General features: G+C 34.2%; 1 protein-coding gene across 4 annotated transcripts in view; it reads left to right on the top strand.

The window, feature by feature from the left end:
• Window positions 1–21783, top strand: part of TSC22D1 (TSC22 domain family member 1) — a 124691-nt gene that overhangs the window by 17885 nt on the left and 85023 nt on the right. Inside the window, exons 2-3 of one of the 4 annotated variants that reach the window (XR_013993173.1) lie at window positions 13859–14028; window positions 14912–16648. The exons of 1 other annotated variant lie outside the window; for it this stretch is intronic. Coding sequence is in view for 2 of the 3 variants with exons in the window: in XM_081045497.1 (XP_080901623.1) it covers window positions 13859–13946 (88 nt within the window). In the remaining variant the exon portion in view is untranslated. Of the gene's footprint in view, window positions 1–4399; window positions 4567–13858; window positions 14086–14911; window positions 16649–21783 lie in introns of those variants that run through there. 2 more of the 4 variants (XM_081045497.1, XM_081045498.1) reach the window with 2 other exon arrangements.

The raw sequence follows: 21783 nt of genomic DNA, 5'->3' as shown, positions 1-21783 counted from the left end.
CGGAATGGAAGGCCCCTTTTAATTTTTGTGCTGTGTAGTGTGGCCTGGTCCGTGCTGTGTTTTAGGAAAGTGCTGACTTGGGATGTCTAGTTGCTTCCTTCCGTACTGGAGGATGAGAACTCTGATTCCTTTTCTGTCAGTGGTGGAAATGGAGGCCCGTTCTTTGTGTGGTTGCAGTCTGAGATAATGGTTTGAATCAGTGACCTTGGCCTCATTAGGAAAGCGAAGGAGCTGAGGACCCGGTCCACGCAGACCGGGGTAACACTGCACTTTACAGAGGTTGAACGCTGGTAACCTAATCCTTTGGAACAAGCTCTGGAATGTAAAGGCCTCCAGAACTGCTTGAAATTGTTATCACAAAATAAAGCCATGTGGAGTTTTGGGTTTTTTTTTTTTTCTTGGCTATTTTTGCATTGCATTTCTGGTCCTTTTTTGGACTTTTTTTTTTTTTTTTTAAGTCTTATGTTTGTTAGCTTTATCATCTTAAAGCAGACAAAGGAGGGGAAGGAAAATAAATGGGATTCTGAAGCATTTTAAGGTAACACTTAGAAAGTAGCAGTTTTATAGCCTGACAGCAAAGTAGGAGTTACAAATTCTAAGAATACTTGAAAGAATCATGATATGGTATTGAATGTTTACCAGTTGAAAGTTAGATTATGTTTGCTGTATTATTTTAAGGAAGCATAGACATAAAGAACAAATTCCAAATGGTGTTACTTACTGAGCTGTGGACAGGTATGAAGAGATAATCTTTTTAGTTGTACCTGCCTGCACTGTGTCATTTAACTATCGACAAATCACTTTACGGACCATGTTGCTTTTTTTTGATTCTAAAATAAGACCAGGGCTTCGTATTTTTCCAGCTTTCAGGCTAGTAAGGTTATTCTATAAGAAATTAATAACATGTCATAAATAAAAGCTAGATCTCTACAGATAGAAATTGCAGAGAATATTTTCCATAGCAAAATGAAAAGTCCTTAATAGATGCCAAGATTTAGGTAATTATTAATAATGATTTTTATTTTTAGTGAAATGACTGATGAATAAATGGCCTCATAGTTACCCTGCACAAGATATTTTGTAGATAATTACTAATTTAAATGTTTCACTATAATAAACATTCTCCGCCAATTTTTTCTTTGACATATTTTTATTAATTACCTTTTCTTAACACAGTAAATCAAATAATTGTATCAAGAGAAGCTGATTCCTGTCATTTAAGATGTTTTTATTCTCTTTTTTAAGAAATGGATAACCCAACTCATTTTCTTTCATAAGGGAGTTTTTCTTTAATATGCTTAATGTTAAATTAATTTTGTTTTCTTGGTTGTGTGCTTTTAGACAGTTTTGTTGTGGTATTTTCAACAATGAAGGGTTCTCTTCCTGTTGAGGAAATACTCTTATTTTTTAAAATTACTTTTTAAAGATAGTATTCAGTGAAACTTTATTAACAAACTTATTTTGGAAAACATGCTGCTTTTCTAAGTCCCCACTTTTGCTTGATTTTTGTTTCTTGAAGAGTTTTGTTTTGGGTGCAAGGTGAGTGAGGTGATTCGAGAAAAACCCCTAGTTTTGGTTGTAGTGCTGTCCACAGCTCAGGTGCTGATAAGCCATCAACTGTCCAGGTCTTTCCTTTCTTCCTCTCTTAAAAGGTTTTATCACTGTAGTTTGACTTAACTTCTCTTCTAGAGTCAAGCATGGAGCCATGTCTTATCTTTGGTGGATGCTCCATGTTATTGTAAAACCTCGGAAGAAGGGATTTGGCTGAATCCTAAGCTCTTCTTCATTGTGTTGTTTTCCACTTTGGGGACCCACCAAACATTATTTACCAGTTATTCTCTCAAGTGACAGCAGGATTTGTATGTTTGTACAATGGTTATATTTTATTATTAGGAATTTGACCTATTCTGAGGTTCCAGGGAGGAAGGCTGGATCGAGAATGAGAAGATGGGATAGGTCCAAACTAGGTATTATTAGTTTCTTGCCACTATTCCTGAACTCCAGTAATAATAAACCATGACACTGCATCCCAATCCTTCTAGGAACAAGTGTATTTAATGCTTATTAAAGATGCATAGTATTTGAATTAGCAACCTCTTTAAATCTTTTGTTTTTGGAAATTTACATAAGATTTATGACAAATTCATAGGGTGCTGAGGATTGTATGACAGATTCTAAAATTTCTTTTCTATATTATTGGCTGTTACTATCGATGAAATACTGTCAGGTAACTGGATCACATAACTGGTGCTCCATTAGGTGATTTGATTCCAAAGCTTACACTCTTAACCATTCTGGTGGTTGCCCTGGTCCACGGAGAAGCTGCCAGAGGTGACAGCTGGCAGTGATAAAAAGCAGTTTCCGGTTGACTGGTATGGAGGCTTTGGCCTCAGATCTCAGTCGTTCCTCGTTAGAGAGTGGACCACGATGTTCCCAATGATGAGCCTTTCAGTCTCCGTTATTTTCTCTTACTACATTTTGAAAGCATTTTCTATCCCAAATGATTACATTTTCCAAATTTTTACTGAAGAAGAAATTTTAAGTTTGGAAAATTTGCTTAAGTAGAATACAGTTGCTGAATAATAAGTGAATATAGGGATAGTCTTGTGACATGAACATTTCAGTAGATTAGATCCTTCCATTGGTCTCAGTGAGCTTTTACTATAAGCTGTGGAAATTTGGGTTGTGTTTTTATGCTTAATGTGATCAAATCACAATAAAATACTTTTTCAAGTAGAAAACTCCCTTTAGTCAATTGGATCATTATAGTATATGACTCAGATCTTTAATTTTGAGTGCTTATAGTTTATATTCATATTGCAGATTATTCCTGAAACAAGAAAATGCTAATTTATATGAACTCTTTTATGTACAGTTGAGAAACAAGATTTACCTTTGTCTTTTTGCTCACAGGGGAATTTACTGTTTTTAATCTAAGGCAGTTGCATTAGGTATTGTTTTAATTCGAAGTTTTTACAAGTAGAACTGCTTTCCGTTATTTCATTATGTTTTTCCTGATTGATTTACAAACATTGGAGCTTTAGAAGCAATTAAATTTCTTTTTGTAGTTCACAGAAAAGATCTATTTTAAAGGACATAATAGTTTAATTTATCATTTAATAGTAATGTAATATGAATCTTAGTCACATGTTCCATAATTTAAATTAAGTTGTATTATGCTTACTTGTTCTGTATATGGTGTGTGTGACAGCTTTTTTATTAAGTTGATTCATCCAGGCTAGATTAATGAGTACAGAGCATAGTGAGGTAGATTAATGAGCGTTAGCCTTGGCATTGACCTGGTATCTGATCTTGTTTATGCTACCACTTCATCGAATGAGGTTGGTAAATGTAAATGTAAGCCCAGTTTCCTTCCCTGTTGAGTGGGAGTAATAGCTGCCGTTGGCACTGTTGTTGGGAGGAGTCAGCCGATAATGTCTGTAAGGCACCTAGCTCAGTTCTTGTTTTGTAAAGGAGAGCTGCTCTTACTCCGGTGCCACGTGAGAATGATTCCTTTCTTAAGCACTGTAAGTTACAATTCAAAGCTTGCCTACATATTCAGAGCCTTTATACATAACTCTAGCCTTCTAAGCCAGTGCTTCTTTATCTTCGTGACATTTTTAGTACAGCTTTTCTCACCTGAGGCTCTGTAAGAGAATTAATTCCTACAAGGAAAGAGGGACTACGTTCTCACTTCTAGAATGTGTATACCTAGTACTACCATTCTAGATGCATAAGAGAAAGTGAATTTATTACGTATAACGAAGGGATCAGGGATTCTTTTGTGGAATCCCAGGCTGCTAGGACTATGTTGTATCTGACTATTTGAGAAATGCTTCAAAATTCTTCAACTTACAGAAACAAAAGTTGTTACAAAGCACACCTTCCTCTCTTTTTTTAATGGGGCAAGGGGTACTTAGAAGGAAATAAAATGTCGTGCAGCAGTTTGTTAATATTCCAAAATAGAACCATTTTTATGATCAAGTGATTTTTAAACTTTTTCATTGTAAAGATTGTTATAGATGGGCATAATGCCTTAAGGAACATCTGTTCATACTCAGTCCCATGTGGGGACTATCTCCTTAGAATGAATGGAATTAATCAGTTTGTTTTTAATAAGATAATGAGTCATTACCTGTTTTTAAGTTTGAAGGATTCATTGAACTGGATTTTCAAATCTAGTGTAAAAGTTTCAAAACGAGTCACTTTGGAATATGAGTTCAAGTGAAAAAAAAAATAGTTCTAGAGCCCAGGAATTTCGGGGAATGCTTTTATTAAATACATTTTGGAAGTTGACATGGCAATTTAGTTTATTAAAGACTGAGAAATTCTGCAAGAGACAATTTTCTTTATTAACTTCATCTCTCTTGATTGTGTAACACCTATTAATGTCCTGCAGAGCCAGTGTTCCTTGGAACACACTTTGGAAAATGTTAACCGGCTTCATTTCATATATGAGAAATGTTCTGGGTCATATATTTGAGTGATGGCAGTCTTCAGTTGGAGCCCGTCTTTACATTTATTCTACTCTAACAGTTCCTTTTCTGCTCTCCCACCCTATTGCCCGTAAGTATTTGATTTATATTGGAAATAAAAGTATAATTGTTGTCACGTGAAAGTACAGTGGTACCTCGGTTTTCAAACGTTTCCGTTGACGAACATTTCGGTTTATGAACGCCGTAAATTTTATGGAACTATGGTATCATTAGATAGTAAAATTCATGCTAAATTTGCAGCTTTAGGGATTGATTTTAAAGGTCTGGAATGGATTAATCCATTTTGCATTACTTTCTATGGGGAAACTGCACCTTGGTTTTCGAACGTTTCAGAACTCGAACGGTCTTCCAGAATGGATTAAGTTCAAAAACCGAGGTACCACTGTATACACAGAGTGAACCATCTGCCAGAAGTTTAAGAACACGTTTTGAGAAGTACAGCACGGACATATTTGTAGCCTTGTTTCATTGGCCCTGTTGTCATAAATGGTTTGCAGACCTTAGAGGTAGACTTCATACTAGTTAATGTATTCCCGGGGGAAATCCTTAAATTAAATACCGTAGGAAAAACTAGTTAACTCATTAAACACTCAAAGATAGGGAAGCTAATCAGTGTTTGTTCTATGCTTTGGTTGGCATTAACACAGAACATTTTACTAACTTTACTTTGTGTTTCTCATGTTTTAGTTAAAGTTTGACATTGCTGTCAAAATAAAGGAGCCAGTTGAATGTGCTTGTTCCTGTTACACTTACTTGAGAGATGGAAACAGAATTACAAAAAGGGATGTCAAATTCTGAGGAAAATGAAGTCTTTTGGGGATTAAAGATTTATCAAATGGGTGAAAAGAATGGTTATTGTAAATGTTTCTGAAGATACATCGGTATTAAGAAAGGGATCTTTGGCTCTTTGGGGAAAGTCTGAAGATAGACCATGCTAAAACTGCAGAAGTTAGAATTTTTAAAATACTAGCTGCATTTGACAGTTTCAGAGATTTGATTCAAGTTTTGAAGGAAGAATAGAAAGAGGTTTTTTTCCTACTTAGAAGTAGTATAATCTGGTATTAACTTCTGAATAAAATGTAAAGGAAGTGACTTATTAAAATGTGAAGTGATACACATAAATGTTATTTTTTAATGGAAGTATATTCACATGTGAAGTTTTCTCATTTGTTAAATTGAGAACTTGAAGTATTGTAGTTGGGGGTTTAATCCAAGATTTGTTATAGCTTTTACAAAGTTTTATTGATGGCCCACATGATGTTAACTAAACTTCACATAGCTCTTATATCAAATTATATTTCCTAAATTGTTAACTTGGTGGTGGTAGTGGTCTTTTCCCTTCATAACTTTTCACCGTTTTCTCTTTGGCAGTATTTTCCTTTTCAAGATGGGGATTGTGATTATAAAAATCTTATTCCCCAAATATTTGGAAATTAGAATCAGCTATGAAAGCTGTGAATGGTCAGTAAAATACCAGGATTACAGTATTTTTCCAGGATTTAAAGTCAGGATAGCATATGAGGACGGGCATTTTTCGTTTTTCTGGTTTGCAGTCTCATTACTGTGTAGAAAGAAATGGACTTGCTGAGGAGTTGAGAAACACAGGCTTTCTTAATTTCTGACAGTTTACTGACATGCGCTCTAAAGTTCAGGATGCCATCTCCAATACTTGTGGATGCTGTGGACGTTCTGACTTTCTTTTTGACACTGTGGACTCTGGCCAGACAAGTTTCATGTAATAGATTAGATGAAAGTCGTTACTTGTAATTAGATATCTGTCCTGTCTTTTAAGAAGCCTACCCATTTTATTGATAAAGAATTGGAAAGTACCCTGTTCTTACATAAAGTGTTGGGTGCTTCTACTATCATATTTTCATTGATACTATATTTATATTGATTTTTATTAGACTCAAATTGAGATGAAGAAGAGTCAAATTGAAATGACCTTCCTTTGGTCTTGTCTTTATGTACAGAAGAATTATAGTAGATATATTGTAAGCTATCTGTAAATAATTGTAAAAATATATTACAATTCAGGACAATTACAACATCTATGTCGAGTACTACATACGCAGTAAGAAACTAAAGACTGTTCTCTGGGTAGCAGAATTGAGTACTGAATCAGCAGAGAATAAAATCCAGTTTGTTATTGCCGGATTATTTTTTTAATCATGTGCATAACAGAATGATGACTTAAATTTGTAGATGTAATGTTTAAATTACATTAAGATAATTGAACTTATAAGATTTTTATAATGTAAGAATAAGCTATGAAATTCTCATACATTTAAAGGACCGTCTTATATATTCCTCTATTAGGCAAGTCAATAGATATCTAATATATAAGCTAGGAATTCCAATTAGGAAAAACCTGTCACCATCTTGCTTTTTTGTGGTACTTAAAAGATGAGACGGATTTCTGATTACCATTTCTACATACTTTCAGATACAGTCATTTCAGGTTTAATAGAACTATGGGTTCCTAGATTATTTATGTTGTTGATACTGTTTTGCTACAGTTTATTTCTAAGTTTCATTGCTTTCTCAAACTTGCATAGGTTGATAGAAATGGCAAAGCACATGACTGTCAACTGATCTGTTCAAATGAAATTGAAGGAAATAATTTCAAAATTCTACTTAAAACAGAATATGTTTAATTCTAGCATTTATCATATACTAACTATTAAAAAGAAAATATTTAATTAATAAAAATAATGTGATTTGGAAAAGTATAAAATTAGTTAAAACTCAAGAGTCCTAGAGACAAACTGGTTTTGATTTTCCTGCTCTGTAACTTACTACGCGTATGTTCTTCGGTGAGTTACTTCACTACTTTGTGCCTTAGTTTCCATTTCAGCGCAGTCGGGATGCTTATAATATTGTATGTCATAGAGTTATTGTGAAGACTGAATGAGGCAGTATATATAAAATGCACACTACATTACATATAATACGCTCTCAATATATGTTAAAAATAAAACAAAAGGTTATGAATATTTATTTGTAACTGATTTTATAAGATGAATTATTGGGGAATTTTACCATTTTTAGTAAAAAAAAAAAACAAGAGGGCTATTTGTGGCACTAAACTTTGTTTCCTATGGAAATTTTTAAAGAAAAAAGCAGAATTTTTTATTCCTTCCATTTTTATGATGCAGGAATAAAAATTCTTAGATGGTAATTTGAATTTGAAGACCTTTTGGTTTTTTAATCTACCTACTCTCTCATATGCTTGCTGTAGTCTAAAGTTAACTTCCACATTAGTTGTTTAACGGAAACATCATTCAGTTTGTGTGTTTGTAGGTGAGATTTTCTTTTTTCATCTCTCACATACATTCTTCTGAATCCAAGCTCTCTGTATAGAGAACTATTTACCAAAGAAATTAAACATAAGCAAAACGATCACCATCTGATTACTTTTTTGATATTAGTACAGAACATGAGATAATGCTGTCATTTCCACTAGGATTAGTTTTTAAAGAAAGATTGGAGTAAACTTTTCATATCAATTAAAAATGTCAAAAAAAAATGTTGATTTATTTTCTTCTCAGTGGGTGTTCCATAGGTATGTCAAATATGGTACCTTACTCAGAACCTTTGGTTTTATTTTTTATTTCCAGCTTTGTTTTAAAATAATTTGACTTACCAAAAAGTTGCAAAATAGTACAAAAAGTTCCTGTTACCTTCACCCAGCTCTCCCTAATGTTCATATTTCACATAACCATGGAACAAATACAGAGATCAGTAATTAATACTAAGCAATCTGTAAACTTGCCATTAAATGACCTTTTTGGCCCAGGAGTCAATCTAGGATCTCATCGGTGCTTAATTGTCACGTCCCCTTAGTCTCCTTCAGTCTGGGCTGCTGCTGCACTCGCTTGGCCTTCCTGACCTAACTCTTTGGAAGTACGAGCTAGTGGGAATGAATGCCTGATGTTCTCTCATGATCAAATTGAGATTAGCCTTTTTCGGCAAGGATACCAGGAGTTGATGTGTCGTTACCAGTGCATCATATAAGGATCTGTGTACACGATAGCGATTTGTCCCATTACTGGGATGTTTTCTTGATCATGTGGTTAAGGAGGTGTCAGGTTTCTACATTGTTAAGTGGCTCTTCTTCCCTGTGTAAGTAGCAAGTGTCTTGTGGGGAGATACGTTGACAGTGTGTAATGCCCTGTTCTCCTCATACTTCCACCCATTAACTTTAGCACCCATCGATGATTCTTGCTTTAATAAGAACCTTTTAAATTTAATTCTTTAACATCTTTTTGTTGTTGTATATGTTATATTTCTTGTCATTGATGGATAAGAATCACAAAGGAATTAATGTAAAGGAAGCCTAATTCATAAACTGTTAATTCTTTTTATAGTCTTTTATATTCATCTTTTTCTGAATACACTCAAGAATGTAGCACAACACGAGATCCTGGAATAAAAAGTGTGGTAGAAATATGACCCTTTTGTTTTCCAGTACTTTATGTGTACTTCAGCATGTGTCAGTCATTATAAGAAAAAAGCCAGATATTTTATATTTTCAAAATAAACAGGTCAAATGATGCTAGAGAGGTAAAGGTAATGGGTTAGGAGGTTAATTATGAAAAGAACTTGCCAGAGTAATTTCCTTGAAATTACTTTCATTAAGGTTTTATTTTTGTTAAATACAGAAACTTTTTTTCATTCAAAGGAGACAGTGGCAAATGTAACATTTTTGTGTTTAGTCTTCTTAACCCTGACGTCGTCTTGTTAAAGGCAACTTGACCCTGAAGTTGACTTTCTTATAGTTGGTACATATTTTTATGATCACTTTTATCTTTTATTTTATAGTGGATTAACTACTATAAAACTGTATTGTGTATTTCTTTTTTATTTGTTTTACTTCTTCATCTTATTACTCAGTGGTACTTGAAGATACACTTGGGTTAGCTTCTGTTATCTATCTTGTAACAAATATTTGACATTTAAACCTAGTGAAATAACATTTTTGGATCCTAATAACATTTTTGGATAATATCTTTTCCAAAAGATTGACGAGAAAGTATATTGATCGATCTTGGAATTTGGTTAGATGTTGATCTTAAAATATTACAGTAGGGTTTTTCATTCTCATTACAACTTCTTTCCATTTTAGAAAATTGCTTTCCGTGATTGTGTATCCTCACAATGCTATGCATTCCACAAAGCTCCAAGCTTTCTTCCCTATTTTATTTTTTCTAAGGTACATCCCACTTGACAGTATATACTAGATTGTGGTTTAGAAATCATCTTTTCCTCCAGAGCCAATGTAATCCCTTGGCTAACTAATTCTAAGGAAGCTGGGTTTTGCTTGTTTGTTTGCTTTTTGGCAATATCATTCACTTTTTAAAACTGAAAAATTGAAATTGGATGTTCTGGCAGTACCTGGTTTGTTTTCTTACTAATTTTATATCTAGAAAGAGAATATTAGAAAATCTATACTGGGTGTTGTAATTTAGCTAAACTTGGGATCATCTGAGGGTAATACTGTTGAAGTTTCTGCTGACCATACTCTAAAATTAATCCTAGAAGCTGACCCCCTAAAGGGGTCCGTGAAAGTAATACTTTTGATAGCTTTTTATATTCTTTAGTGTTAAAAAGTTGAATTTTTCAGTGTCTATTTTAGATACCAGTCAGCCACTAAACAAAGTTCTCCTTTTTGTTTCTTCATCAGTAAACTTCATGTATTTGTAAACATGCACTGGGTTTACCTAACTCAGTGTGCCAAGCACTCTTCTAGAACTGGAGATACAAATTCACTGCTTCTGTGAAGGATGTTCTTTCATTTTCTTCTTAATGCCAGCTGGGGCTGTTCTGGACATTTGGAGGCATTTGTGAGAAATTCTTTTTCTTTATAGATGTGCCTTAGAACCAGCAAGAATGAGTGATAAAAGATGAATAGGAAAAAGATACTACAACATGCATCCAATTTAGAGTAGAATGTCTTGTTTTATGAGTAATCTGCCAATCTGTAAATTAGCACACTCAACTTCAGATGAGTTATATAACACAAGTGAATAGAAATCATAGTCTCTGTAAAAATGTATTACCTTCTGTTTCATTGCTTAAAAATGATTAGGTGTAGCTTTCCCTTTTTCTTAAGTATTAGAAAAATTTAAAACTAATTAGTATATGCTCATTTAATAATTTAGTATTGAGAACAAATATTGCAAATAGTCTAGTTTGTACATTTCAGGAGAATTTGTCAGAGTGGTATTTATATATAAAATACTTAGATTTATTGCTTCTGGTTTGAATATAACTGGATTTTCAGTAAGAATCTTCAAAAATTTAAGTGCTTACGGAAAATGTTAAAATGATTTTATTCAATAAAAGATGTGTACTGGAATACCCGTTTGAGTTCCTTTGTCGCATTTCAGCATTGCTGATTTTGTTGGCTTCCGTTTGGAATTTATTCCCTAGTGGAGTCCTACAGTGGCGTACTTAGTTTTTCTCCCTCTTGAAACATCACATAGAAGAATGCTGTCTATTAAAATAGAATTAGGTGAGGTTCTACTGTGTCATTCTTAAGAGACCCCTTCAGTAGTCACACACAGATTGCTCTTGTTTGAATAATGATGTCGTTTTGAAAGTGTGTTTACATTTTTCTATAGAAATGGCACAATATCAAATCCACAGTCTTCATACGTTATTAAGTCCTAAAGCAAGAGAGATACCAGCTCTCCTCAGTGATTCAAAATAATTTCTATTTAGGGATATGTTAGTTTATTCATTTTTGCATATGCATATGTTGAATCCACAAGTTTTGGTACTTCAGGCAATCTCATGAAGTTATATCCTGAAAGTAATCTGATTCGGGAGAAGTTTCTACGTGGACCTGCTTCTCCAGCCAGCTCACTTGCCCTATGACCTAACCTAAGGACATTTGTTGTTTGAAATCTAAGTTTGTTGTATATTTAATTTATATACTCTGTGGAGTGTGATAATCAAGGGTTTGGAGCTCCTACTGAAGGAGAAATTGTAAACTTAGCCCAATGTTAATTCTGAGCAAGATATGATTTTGGGGGGGGGCTTTTATTTTCAAAGTGAAGTGGGCCCCTAAACTTAAAAAATAAATTACCAGGTATATTTCTTGTTCCAAATGGAATGTTTCCTTTTTTTGTCTGTATTTTCAATCAGATATATTTTTACTACTGGTTAGTAGTCAAAAAATGAGGGAAACCTGGGAAATTTGGAAAATCATATCTTGTTTATAGTTTCTGAATATATCTGAATCCAGGTAATTAAGTTTTACTTAGATCTCATTAATTTGAAATCTTTACTAATTTTCATGGTTTATATTGAAATAATAGATAGGAAAAGGAATGATTTGTCAAGGCAATTGATTAGAAAAGACTAGAGGATGATCGTTCAATAATTTTAAAAGCACGTTTGCAGCACTTGTTTGCTCTGTTATAGGTACAGTGAAAACATAAATAGCATAGCTCTGGTGTATTAATTTTAAGACTTTCTTGTTTGTTAAAAATTGAGCTCTTAGGAACTCCAGCTGCAGAGGACTTTGTTAATCTATGTGGGATTTTTGGATTCTTGAACATACCTAATTAGATTGCAGTTTTTGAGATACTCACTATTGAGGTCTTTTTCTAATTTGTGCTCCTTTCCTCTGGGTCATCCCTCATATAACTCCTCAATGTGATTATACTGTAAAATACTGTTTTAACCTACTGCTCAAAAAAAATAGTCTTTTCAAAACTGAAAGACTTCAGCACTTAAAATCTATTGGAAGCTTAAAAAATAGCTGGCACGTAGGCTCATAAAATATTTTCGTAGTTATTTATTTGATACCTCTTGCTACATGACAGTTTCACCCCTCAACTTCTTTTAGATTTCTGTTTTTCATTTCTCTTTTTAATTTTTGGAAGTTAATAGATTTGATGGTTAAATTTGTAGTTCCAAACTATTTTCATTTCTCACTTGTACAGAATTGAATGTATTCCTAAAGCAGAAGTGTTAGCTCGATCTTTCATCTTTAGGCTTTTAAAAGGTTTAGTCTAAATGTTGTTAGGTAATGGAATAACCATTCCTTTTCAGCTATTGGTATACCCAAACTGGCCAGCAGAGCCAGGAGGAAGTGAAGGCATTAAAACATTAACTTTGGTTGGTTGCTACCTTCTTAGTGCTGAGACTGTAACCTTTGTTGGTTGATTGATAGAGAACCAGAGAGCACAATCCTCGTTCCACTAACAGGTAAGGAACCCTTGTGATAACCAGTTGGTGTGAGTGAGAGATTACTTGATTGTATTTTTTTCTTAATTTATCCCCAAATATAATATGTCCCTGAAATAGGGTAGTGTGACTGACTGTGTCCATACAGCAGGAATATGCAGCACCTTTCCATTTAGAATAAGATCTGAAATTTAATAGGGATGTGTCACTCTGTACCAGAGTATAATTGATCTGTTTTCCACAGTTTATCCTGCAGTCCCTATAACTTTAAATACATGTCTGCCTATCTTATTCTCCTTTTCAGCTTTTCCTTGATCAGATGCTATGTGCTTTATACTTCCTTCTCTTATTTATCTTATTTCTATAATAATGCAAACTATTTTCCAGTATCTTTATCATCATCTATTATTTGGGTATATCTTACTGCTTTAATTTCTGCATTGTAGCCATTAATGATTATTTCCTGGTCCTTCTTCCTGGACTGAAAACCAAATGATCCTATGTTTTGAAAAGATTTTTAGTCTGTTACTACCTGTGTCCACTATTTTGCCCTCCCACTTTTAAATCTGAGTGCTTGAAGAATAAATCTTTTTCAGAGATGGTAGTCATAGCTTGATAAAATTCAGGTTTAGCTTTGTATTGCTATAATATGGGACTATAGTCTGATTAATTCTTTAAATTACTGAAGACTTAAAAACCGAGAAATTCAGCTTCTCAGACAATTCCCAAGGTTTAGTGGTATTCCTGTTAATATGCTTGATTATTCTGTTTCTACTTTTCAATCCATCGTCTTCTCTTTGACAGAAGAATTAACTGGGACTCCTCCTCTGATACATCTGAGGTCGAGTGCCTTTCCCTGTCCCTTTAAGACAACCGTGATCTTGTTTTCAGTCATAATTTATCATTTTCTGATTCGGTCTTCACCACTTGAAGCAGAGTGGTTTGTCACAGAGTGTTTGGCTTAGACCAAGATAGGTCCCTTCTTAATAATTACTGAAGAATTAATCATTTGTGGGACAGATTCCTAAAACTCAAATTAAGAAGGCACTAAAGAAAGTATGCCCGAAGGTAGCTCTTTTATATCCTGAGGATAAGTCATTGCAAACTCAAATGACCAGAGAATGTAATTTCTTAATAAGAATTTTTCCTAAACCTATATTCAGCTCTCTATTTCAGTGCTTCTCTCCTCCCAGAGGTGCAAGGAGTGATCCTAGAGCCACAGATACAGCCAAGACCACGGAGAGCTTTTGACGCCAGGGGTCCACTTTCTCCACTGAACCCTTGGAGGCAGAATATCCAGCTTCTGGAGAGAGTGGGAAAGGATAATAAACAAGTGGGTGCTTTCCATTATTTCCTTGGGTTTATTTATAGATTGGAGTGTCCTTCCACTGCCCATCTGATTCTATTGGTAAACTCCTTGGGTTCCTATGAGAACCGAGGGGGGCTGCAATCTGTTTGTTTTGCTAAGAATGCTAACTAGTGCCCATTCAAAAAAGAGACCTACCATTTATTTCAGTTTTCTCTCCAGATTATTAAAGCAGTGGGTCATACGGGGCACTGGATTTGGTGAATGCCTGTGTAGTCCACAGGAATTTAAAAGGAGTATTTGCCCGTTTTAGCCTTTACTGGTATCAGTGGACTTCGGAGTGCTCTTTTATATTCCAGTAACGAAGACGTTTCTGTATTTCATCTTTGGGCAAGCTGGACATTTGCACTTTCCTAATTTACACAGTGTGATGTCCAGGTGTTATCCACCCTGTTAGTGAGAAATTTTTGGTCTGTTTCCTACCTCAGCCTTTAGGCCTTCATGTTAATTAGACCGTTGAGAAGATGCAGCGATAGTACTGTTACAGTTTTACTGTCAAATCGAGGCTTCATTCTTTAAGAAGAGAAACATGAATGAATGTAAGTTTCAGGATGTAGTATCCCTGAAAGCTATATTAAATGTACTCACAGTAGGTTTCCAGTCCCTAGGAATAACGTTATTTGTGGCACAAGAACCTTGTCCTACATTCCCCTGGCATTAAGATGGTTTTCTCTTAGTTTCTTTGATGCCACGGGCAGGATTGGATCCCAGGAAGTTCTTACCATCTGCAGCGGGTAGAATGTGAACTTGGTGCCTTTGGCAAGTTTTCATTTTTCCTTGGTGGATTCCTTCTGTGACTCCAGGTATCTTGATAATGGGAGACTGGTTTATTTGTTCTCTAATTGCCCAGATTTCTTTCAACTGGTAAACATCATACTTCAGCAAAAAGGAACTCTTCTAGCAGAGTCTTCATGGATGATATCTGTCACACATGCAGCACCTGCAGTTTGGAAGGCAGTGGTGAACGGAGCCATGCACTATATCTAGAAGACACAAGGATGAGAGAGAGAGCCACCTGATCTTGTCATTTATAAACTTTTAAGATTTATTCTGGTGTACTCTTGGTCTGGAAATGGAAAGGCTCAAATAATGAAATAAGTTTTTCAGATTGGAATTTTACATGGCCATGAAAGTATTCCTTTCTATTCAGAAGACTGAAATAGAGGAAGCACGAGAGACTTCTTTCTCTTAAAAGCAGCTCTCTGTATCTGTTTTATTTAAAAGATTTGTGGGATTGAAAAATCACCTTAATCAAGCAGGCAGACTTTTTTTTAGTAGTAGAGGAGATCCAAAACACTTAATGAAACTGTTTTTTGTTGCCTGACACTGAAAGGAACTAGAAATAAAGGGTGAACTTCTGAATTATTCCCAAATTACTTTTAAAAGCAGGATATACTCTTTTAGCTTATCTTTTTGTGGTCTTTAGCCTTAATTCTTATTTGTCAAATCAACAAAGATTCCATATAGAAGTAGAAGAGAGACCTTTTGAGATGAAAGTAGCTGTTCCTTCTTCTAAAGTAGTAAATACATATTAAACCTGAGGTATTTCCTGCATTGAAGGCATAGTAAAATTTGAATGATACCGAAACAGAGGCATTTTACAGAACAAAGGAACTAGTAGTGCCTGTGAATGAGTGTTGCAAAATAGTTACCCAAACTGTCAATTAATTGATGGCAATAGTTATCAAAATTTTTCTGTTTCTCTTTTTGGTATTTATTAACTGGTCCATCAAAACTATTAAAGAAGTTTGTACAAGTTACCTGATGCTGCCAGTTTTATTTGGTATACATTTTAAGAGTAGAAATTTGAGAATTATTAGTATGGAAGTATCTAAAATGTTTTAGGAATCTAGAAACCACATTTGCTAAGTTATAACCCGGCCTTTAGTCTTTCTTGGCTGTCTTGTTAGACCTGTTTTTTCCTCATTAATTACAAATAAATTTTTGTATGTGTGGTACTTAAAAGTTTAAAACATCAATCTAAACTAAAATTTCTTTAGAGAGCTCTGGATTTTCATAAACAATTACAGCTTTTTATGTTTGATTTGTTTTCGTTAAATGTTAATATGAGTTTTTACAAACACATAAATTTAAAAACTAGCTATTAAACATTTTAGAACTTGGGATTCGAAAGTGAAATTTGCTTGGAAATTAAGTTAGTTGAACTCTTTGAATCACAATATAAACCAGTTTATGGCCTATTAGCCTTTTGTTTCAGTTTTGAAAGATGAAAAGTGATTTAATCTCTTAATCTCATGCTTTGATTAAATTTTAGCACTGTTCCTTTAAAGTGTGCAAAAGAAATGTAAGTGCATTTCTATTTACCTCATGCCACTTAAAGCTATTTAAAAGTGAAACTTTTTGTATATTAATGTGAACTGATTTGTTTATTTAAACTTTTATTTTGATACATTTTCCTTTCAGATTTTTTTACTATTTTATGTCACAATATGCAATCCTATATTTTTCAGTGTCTATTTTATGAATATTAATATAAGCTATTTTTTTCTAGAATGACTGTAATATTTGTATTATGTGATCATTTGAAAACTAATAAATATTTTCTCCATGAAAAAATGCACTTACTGATAAATGGCTTATTTTTGTTTCAGGAGTAGAAAATGAAAACTACAGCAGTATTTTTAAGTGTATTTACATTTTATGTGTCTTCCTCTAAATATTTCTGAATATATATCCTATCCTTGTGTATGTTAATCTTTTTTTGAGAAAACAGTTTTTTGAGCTATTAAATTAAAATGATTCTTCATTGGGCCACCCAGTGCCAAATTTATAAAATAGGTGATCTGTTTAATCTATTTTTGCATTTTCCTGGTTAGCTTCATGTTAGCTTTGTTTCCAGAAGGATTTTTTTTAGATGCCATTTTTAAATGTCAATTTTGCAAACCATTAAAACTCTTGAATCAAAATTCCAAATATTATAAATATTTATAAATATAAATACCACTATGGTTAAACCTTGTAAAGTGGAATTGATCAAAATATAACTAACCCCTTACAAAATAGCATGCAAGTGACTGTTCCTATACCCAGAAGAACACATCTGAAAATAATGGCTGATTGGAGACTACCCAATTTATAAGAGCTGTTAACAGGAGAAGAAAAATATTTTTGTAGTTTTCTGCTTGAACAAATAATTGTAGAAGGGGAAATAATTGACTTAAGTCTCTTGCTTTTAACCTCATATCAAGATGACATGGAGAAGGATAAAATTTGGTTTTAATGATTCTGGTCTTTATAGCTACCTAAATTTAATCGAAGCCACTGGAACAATTTAGCTTTTTTATGCAAAATCTGCTAGAAGCAAGAGGATTTCTCATTTAATTTGAAGAAAACTTATATAAGAAGGGGGACTCCAAAGACTAGAAATAAACATTATGATGGGGTCCTAGGCAAGAAGTGAAAAGTTTTATTAGTGATAACTTGTGGATTAAAATGAAATAATTTGGCCCTCAAAGAACTTACACTCGGCGGGGAAAAAGAATTAGAAAAGAATGTTATAATTTAGAATAGCTACTGTATTTGGGGGGTGGGAAAGGAAACTAAAATTCTTGGCTTTATTAGCCTGGTAAGTTTGGAAAAGATGAGTAAGCATTCTGTGGATAAAGTTTTGTTTTTAAAATTAAAGCTATTAAAAGGTTTAGAGACATATATCAATGGAAGGCTGTATTTTACTTGGATACAAAGAAGTCTAGAATCCTTAACTACATGTTTATAAAAAGGTAGGGTGTGGGGTGGAGGGAGGGGTTAAATAAAAGTTTTGTAACAGAAACTTCAAAAATATTGTAAAAATAATGGCAAAATGAGAGTTTTAACTAATTTAATTTTTATTACATGGACTCTTCCTTACACTACAATAGCTTTAAAATAAAAATATGGAATGTTGAACAATGGCTTTCCTTTTGTCTTTGAGGTGTGAGAACATAGGCTTATTATTTCATCGTCACTGATTGGATTAACTGTGGTACAAAGTTTATTCTTTAGTTTTTTAAAAATAACTTCTGTTTTAAAAAAGTAAATGTCACATAAGCAGTGTGACTTTATAGCTTATAAATATGTGCACAGATCTTATTTTGCTTTGCTACATTGAAACAATTGAGCAAAATATCAATGCTTAGATGTCTTAAGCAATTTCTTACTGTCTTTTTATTCAGGTATTTTTTATTTCCCATTAAAAAGACTTCATACTAATTTAGTCCCAAAACGTGAAAGATTTGTCTTTCCAAAAATAAGCATATAGGTGCTCTAAAGTTTTTCCCATTAATATGTACATCTAAGGTAATTAGATTACTGCAGTATAAATGCTAGGGGACTTTGAAGTGTGCATCGGAGTTTTCAGGAATTATGACCAAAGGGATCTCTGCTCGAGGTAAGGTATGGCATAGGTAGAAAAATGTTCAAAATGTGTTCAAGGTAATGTCTGATGATAATGAAAACTGCAACAGATATCCTTGGATTTTCAGACAGATGTAGAATTAGGAAAATAAGTTTTCTTAAAAATCTCTCCCAGAGAAGAGAGATGGATAAATCACAAATGTGTGTTTGTGTGACTGGAGTACATTTAAAAACATACACGCACATTGTACCCTGTGTGTACTTGACCTCCTTTGTTCCCAGGCGTCTCCTGCCCTCGCTCTCTTAGTGTTTATGATCCACATTTCATTTAGTATTTCCTAGGCCCTGAGCTCTATTAAAATACTGTCCTTTGCACAGAAAGTTGAGTACATATTCCATGAGATTATTGCCTGGCTTCGTTTTTGCTGTGAATGCCTATTGTATTTAGTATATCTTAGAAACAAAGGAAACTGCAGTACTCAATACAATGAGCTAGGAAAATGATGAGATTTTTTTCTAGAATTAAATTACTAGTATAATTGGCTCAATAGGTGGCAAAATAGAAAACACAGTGTTCCATCCTATCTTTTAATTCTCTTTATAAGAACACCAGCTCATGGACATTTGGCTTTTACTTAAAACAGTTGGCTATCCCAGTGTGGCCTTTATGTACAGCAAATGATAATGTTGATATGAACTAATGAGAACTCACTGCTTCGTGAGGGAGCCGGTGCCTTTGTGCAGATGCTCTCATGTCAAGAGGTTGATCCAGAATTCTCTTCTAGGTCAGTTTTTATTTGAAAATTACCTTAGAAATTACCTAGTTTAGCACCCTCATTTTATATACAAGATAACTGGTATCCAGGAATATGTTTTTAATACCACATATATTTCTAATATCACAGTTGATAAACCAAAATGTCTGTAGGACTCAAGGCTTGACTGTGAGTTCAGAGACCTGTACTTACCTGAGCTTTACTGCCTGTCACGTTGATCCCAGTTCTGGATAATACGGAGCCTGTCTGACTTCCTTCAGACATGGCAGCTGTCCGGAATTTTAAGATGGCTGTTTTATACCCCATCAATTCCAAGCCAAGTTTTTTGTTTTTGTTTTCCCCCTACAAGTTAAGCACCTTCATTTTCTTGCTCTTGTTCATGTAGCATGGTTTTGAGATCTTTAGAAGTTTTGTAGATCATCTCTGCACATACTTCAGTTTATCAGTTTCCCTTAATGTGGGACACTGAGCCAAGACAATACAGGTGTGTTCGTCCTGTGTTTGGCCTTGCAATACGCGTGCCACTTTGTTTATCCTGACATATTTATTCATTAAGGTGCTTAATTTCATGCCTGTTGAGATTCCATCGAGTAAAGAGAGTTACATAGTAATATGCAGTTTTTAAAAAAAGTTAGGTTAGTATGTTTATGCAGAGACAAATGTTCACAGTTTAGTGAAAAGCAAAAAATGGACCCAACGTAATATCTAAGACCTTGAGAAATCAGTCAAAAAAGCACAATCTCCATTTCAATTACTTTTTATACTCTTGCTTAATTCTAACTCAAATAACTATAAATTCGAGGGTAAATGACTTGTAAAATATTTTCAGGTTGTCCTTGCTAATTTAAAGATAACCAGGCCCATTGGAGCTGAACTCTTGACATGTGAGTGACACTGAGAAAAAACTGAACTTGTGTTTAGCAACATAATTAAAATTAGAGATGAAAAGCAGTGCTTTAGTGGAAAAGTTTGGGTCGGTACCAAATGACAGAAGATGAAGTAGCCCTGGAAGCCTGAGGCTGGGGCCTAAGTTCGTTCCCATGTAAAGCATCTTAACGCGGCCTCTTGAATACAGTGCAAATACTCCGCTGGAGCAGCGTTGTTTTGGTGAAACAGCATTTTAAGTGACTGGTTAAAATATTTAGCTTTTTTCTCCCGGATTTTAAATTGAACTCCAGGAAGACAAAGTATATATATATATATATATATATATATATATTTTTTTTTTAATTTTATTGAGGAATATTGGGGAACAGTGTGATTCTCCAGGGCCCATCAGCTCCAAGTCGTAGTCCTTCAATCTAGTTGTGGAGGGCGCAGCTCAGCTCCAAGTCCAGTTGCCATTTTCAATCTTCAGTTGCAGGGGGCACAGCCCACCATGCCATGCGGGAATTGAACCTGCAACCTTGTTGAGAGCTCGTGCTCTAACCAACTGAGCCATCTGGCCACCCCCACAAAGTGTTTATTTAATGGTTGTGTGTACTGCTCAGGGTATAAGTACGATTGTTTGAGAAACACTGGCTTGAGCTGTTGGGTATATTGTACTTTACCTGAATTATTAATAGACTTTTAGGGTAAATGAGGGAGAAACTAGAAAGGAACAGACATTTATATGCCTACTCTGTGCACCTTTGACTAGGTGTATTTACGTATATTTATGTAATTTAATCCAGCTGACCTGTGAGAAAGGTAATTTTTCTCTTTTACACATACACTGAAGCTCAGAGGTTACAAAACCTGCCCAAGGAAATGTAATCAATAAGCAACACAGATGCCATTTGTAGAAAATCTGTCAAAATCTAAATTATATTGCACCACATACTGCCAAATGCCTTTGCCCCAAAGTGCATATTCTCCGGAAAATTTCATATAGAATCTCAGTGTTTAGATAAAATAAAAGGGAACTTCTATTTAGTATACAGGTCTTGATCGACCTTTATTTTTAAGAGTTTTACTGAAAAATTGACCAGAAAATAAAGATTCACCCCACCCCCCACGAATACCTGTGTCCTCTCCCATGTTTTCCCCCTATTACTAACATCTTGCTTTTCACTGGTGCACGTGTTAGAATTAGTGAACTAATATTGATATGTCATTATTAAAGTCTATAGTTTACATTAGGGTTCACTCTTTGTGTCATTCAGTTCTATGGGTTTTGCCAACTATATAATACCATGTGACAATTACGGTGTCACGCAGAATACTTTCACTGTCCTAAACATGGCTGTGCTTCACTTGTCATCCCTTCCCTCACTCCCCACCCCTGGCAACCACAGATGTTTTTCTATAGAAACACAGATGTTTCTATAATTTTGCCATTTCTAAAATGTTACATCGTTGGGTATATAACCTTTTCAGACTGGCTTCTCTCAACTTAGCAATATCATCTTTGGCAAGGTATCCAGCTCTTTTGCCCATTTTTAAAATTGTGTTTTCTTATTGTTGAGTCTTAAGAGTTCCTTGTGTATTTTGGATACCAGTCCTTTACCAGATAAGTGTTTTGTAGATAATATGTGACTTGTCTTTTCATTTTTCTAAGTGTCTCTTGCAGAGAAGTTCTAAATTTTAATGAAGTTTATTTCATCAATTTTCT

This window comes from Rhinolophus hipposideros (assembly GCF_964194185.1).
Source record: "Rhinolophus hipposideros genome assembly, chromosome: 4".
In the NCBI taxonomy this organism is placed as follows: Eukaryota; Metazoa; Chordata; class Mammalia; order Chiroptera; family Rhinolophidae; genus Rhinolophus; species Rhinolophus hipposideros.
Note: the sequence above shows the minus strand (reverse complement) of the source record. Positions and strands in the feature narration are given on the sequence as shown.